The 3,340-nt window shown below is 35.4% G+C and overlaps 1 protein-coding gene across 1 annotated transcript in view; it reads right to left on the reverse strand.

Moving 5' to 3' along the window:
- LOC107692529 (uncharacterized protein C14orf132) overlaps positions 1–1,384 on the reverse strand; it is a 10,896-nt gene extending 9,512 nt beyond the window's left edge. The window contains exon 1 of the mRNA XM_016491610.1: positions 1,327–1,384. Coding sequence (XP_016347096.1) covers positions 1,327–1,353 — 27 coding nt within the window. The 5' untranslated portion in view covers positions 1,354–1,384. The remainder of the gene's footprint in view (positions 1–1,326) is intronic.
- Between the last annotated feature and the right edge of the window lie 1,956 nt (positions 1,385–3,340).

Here is a 3,340-nt window from a genome sequence, read left to right on the forward strand (position 1 = left end):
GTTACCAATGTTTCATGCTGTTTTAGGAACTTGGATGAAACTGCATAAATGAGCACACATGGCTGTCTATGGTCACGTATTAGCATCTGTGATCAGGACTGCGTGAGTTTGGGAACAGATGTGACTGGTGGCCACTTTACATTTCTAATTAGCATTCTGTCACTTGATAATAAAGGGCATAAAGAAAAAAAGCAGGTTGATTAATCAGTTATCGTCACCAGATGCTTCACTATAGGACAGCTGTACTTCACTACTAAAGACAAAAGTCTCAATTTATTTTCAGTTCTTTTTGAATTGGAAAAAAAAAGATTAACTCAAATTAAATACATTGAATTGAATTTACAATTACGACTGCCTCTGTAAAATCATTGCATAGCAAATGTTTAATGCATAAAGCAGTCTGCCACTATATTCTATTTACATGCACTGCTTAATGGATGCTCTGCAGTGAATGGGTGCCATCAAAATAAAAAAAAAAACATCACAATATATTTGCACAATACTCGAGTCACTCATTTAACGTCTTGTGAGGTGAAAAAGCCACGTGTTTGTAAGAAACAAATCCATCATTAAGGCATTTTAACTTTAAGGAATTGCTTCTGGCCAAAATATGAGTCCATAATACATAATAACACCTCCTCGAGTGAAAAAATCCATCTCCCGTTGTCTCTCACATCACTTGAAAATGGTGCTTGATCTGTGCATATTTCTCTCCAGATTCAGACCAGACAAATTTTTGTCACTGGAAAAAGCAATATCCTGAACAGAGGACTAGTATTTTACACGGAATCAAAGTAAATAATGCTGGATTTGTTTCAGCTTTTGTCTTCTCCAGATGTGAACTGATGGACTGGAGTGCTGTGGATCACTTGTGGATTATTGTGATGTGTTTATCAGCTGTTTAGACTCTCATTCTGACGGCACCCATTCACTGCAGAGCATCCATTTGTAGTGATGGAATGCTACATTTCTCCAAATCAGTTCAGATTATTATTTTTTTTTTTACATGATTATTAAATGTTTTTAAATCTACCATGTGCTATTACACAAAGTTTGGAAGTATTTATTTGCTGAACATGTTTCAGAGATAACATAAAAACGCCTTGTAAATTTCACTTAGAATATTGTGTTAAGTGTTGTTAAAACAGTCTACTCGAACATCAGCTAGAAGTAGTTACACACTGCACTGAAAAACACATTATAACCAAGTCCAGCATTGTTGCAATACACTATTCTATGGTAGTCTTTGAGTCCACAAACTAGCCTCAATTATAAGTATTAAAACATGATTTAATGATAAAAATGTCGCAGTACTGTAAGTCCTACCTGCGCTGCCATCAGTGATAGCTCCATGCTCGTCTGCTCCTGCCCGCTGATGTTGAGATTAACTCACGTCTCTCTGTCTCTCTCCCCCCTTCTCTCTCTCTCTCTCTCTGTTGTATGCTGCTGAAATCAGCTGCAGGCGTGCACGCCATCCTCACAGAATTATGCTTTTTTTTTGACGGTCAAACACACTGACACTTAAACTGCCTGCTACCACTTCACAACTTTTGGCCTGTAGACAGAGCTTTTATCATGCAAATGAATGGATTAATATTGGAGCTACTTTCATCAACATATCTAAATCAACAGCCAATTTATGAAACCAAATGACATTTACATTTGCTTTAATTACGCAGATGTACATAAATGATAACCTCTTGATACCTTGAAATACAAGTTTTGATAATTAATGAGACAATTATAATCTGATTACCAACACAACACCCGCCAGTTCGGTAGCAATATTATCATATGACCAAATAAAACATTACAAAAACTCCCATTCAAACGTAATGGAGCTCTATCATATTATATATGGCCTTTTAGTCTTGTTTTGAGGTCTTTTATTAATTTCACCGATATTTTGAAAATATGCTTCTTCACATGTTCCCTTAACCTCAAGCAGGTTTGATGACTCACTTTTTGGCTTGCTTAAATTACATCTAATTGTGATTGTTTATAAGGATTTTGTAGGAGGCATTTTGGATGTAAATTACGTTAATTTTGCATTATTGTGAAGCTGTCGCACATGACAGAAAAATACAAATATAGCCCCTTATTTTAACATTATGTGCTTCTGAGTCATGAATAGGTAAACTGATGTAAACATATTATAGGTGTTTATATTATGTAGTATACATATTATGTATGTATTATATTATGTATTATAGGTATTTTGTGTCACAATCATTTACCAGATTTTGTCTTACCTGAAACCCCTGAACAATTTGAATAACAAAAGTGACCATTCTTAAAATGATAAATATGTATAAACTATAATAACTGAAAATAGTTTAGCAATGTTTAAAAACAATTATTAAAAATATCCCTTTTTAATCGCATCATGATGTATCATCCAAGTTGACATTTCTATTGATGCAGAACATCACATTACGAAATCTTGAATGCATACCATATTACAAATTATTGAATACATTTCCAAATCTTTTAAACAGTCTTCACTAAATAGATATTCAAACTCACTGTTAGAAGTCCTGCATGTCATGCTGTTATAAAACATTTACTGGTACGGCGAGGAATAGAAATACTTCAATATGGGACATAATACTGTTATGAAAAATTATGTAAGATGTGCAGTGATGCTTTTATTGTATGAAATAAAGCGTCTTCTGGGCTAGAAGGGACTATTAGTAATTTTGAGGCAATCTGTCATTCATAGACATCTTATTGCTCCAGGCCTGAAATCACTTCAAACTGTTAAATATTATTAACCTTCTGGCTGAAGCTATTTTTACACATTCGCTTTATTAAGTGATAACAAAGGCTGAGGAGCTGCTTGTGGCTGATGGGAGCAGATGCCTCATGCGGACACACAATGAGTGTCGAATCGCTGCGAAGAGAGAAAACTCACATCTCTCACCCCAAAGCAATGTAAAAAAGCAGAGTATCATTTGAACAGAAGCTTCAGACTTTTGTTATACTTTATTGGTTAACTTAATGGCTTAAGCACTAGAGGGCTGTAACTCGATACAGTGTCTCTGAACTAATGTATGCTGGATAAATGATAGGCAAGCAATGGAGGGTTAAAAATCCCAGTCCTAAATCACGTTAAACTTCAAAATCTGACAATACAACACATTCTGCATTATATAACATAATAGTGCAAGCTCAGTTTTGCAGAATTAAGCCAAAGTGTTTGTTTTCTCTGGTGTGCCCATACACGCTCACTGTCTCCTGTGCTGTGTTTCACTTTAGTGTTCATTCAGACGTCGTGTCATGTCACACAGTTTTAATCTCGCGCTCGGCGGCTCTGGTTTAGAGTGGACAGTACAGTGGT

Source organism: Sinocyclocheilus anshuiensis, unplaced genomic scaffold (assembly GCF_001515605.1).
Source record: "Sinocyclocheilus anshuiensis isolate Anshui unplaced genomic scaffold, SAMN03320099.WGS_v1.1 scaffold1082, whole genome shotgun sequence".
Classification (NCBI taxonomy): Eukaryota; Metazoa; Chordata; class Actinopteri; order Cypriniformes; family Cyprinidae; genus Sinocyclocheilus; species Sinocyclocheilus anshuiensis.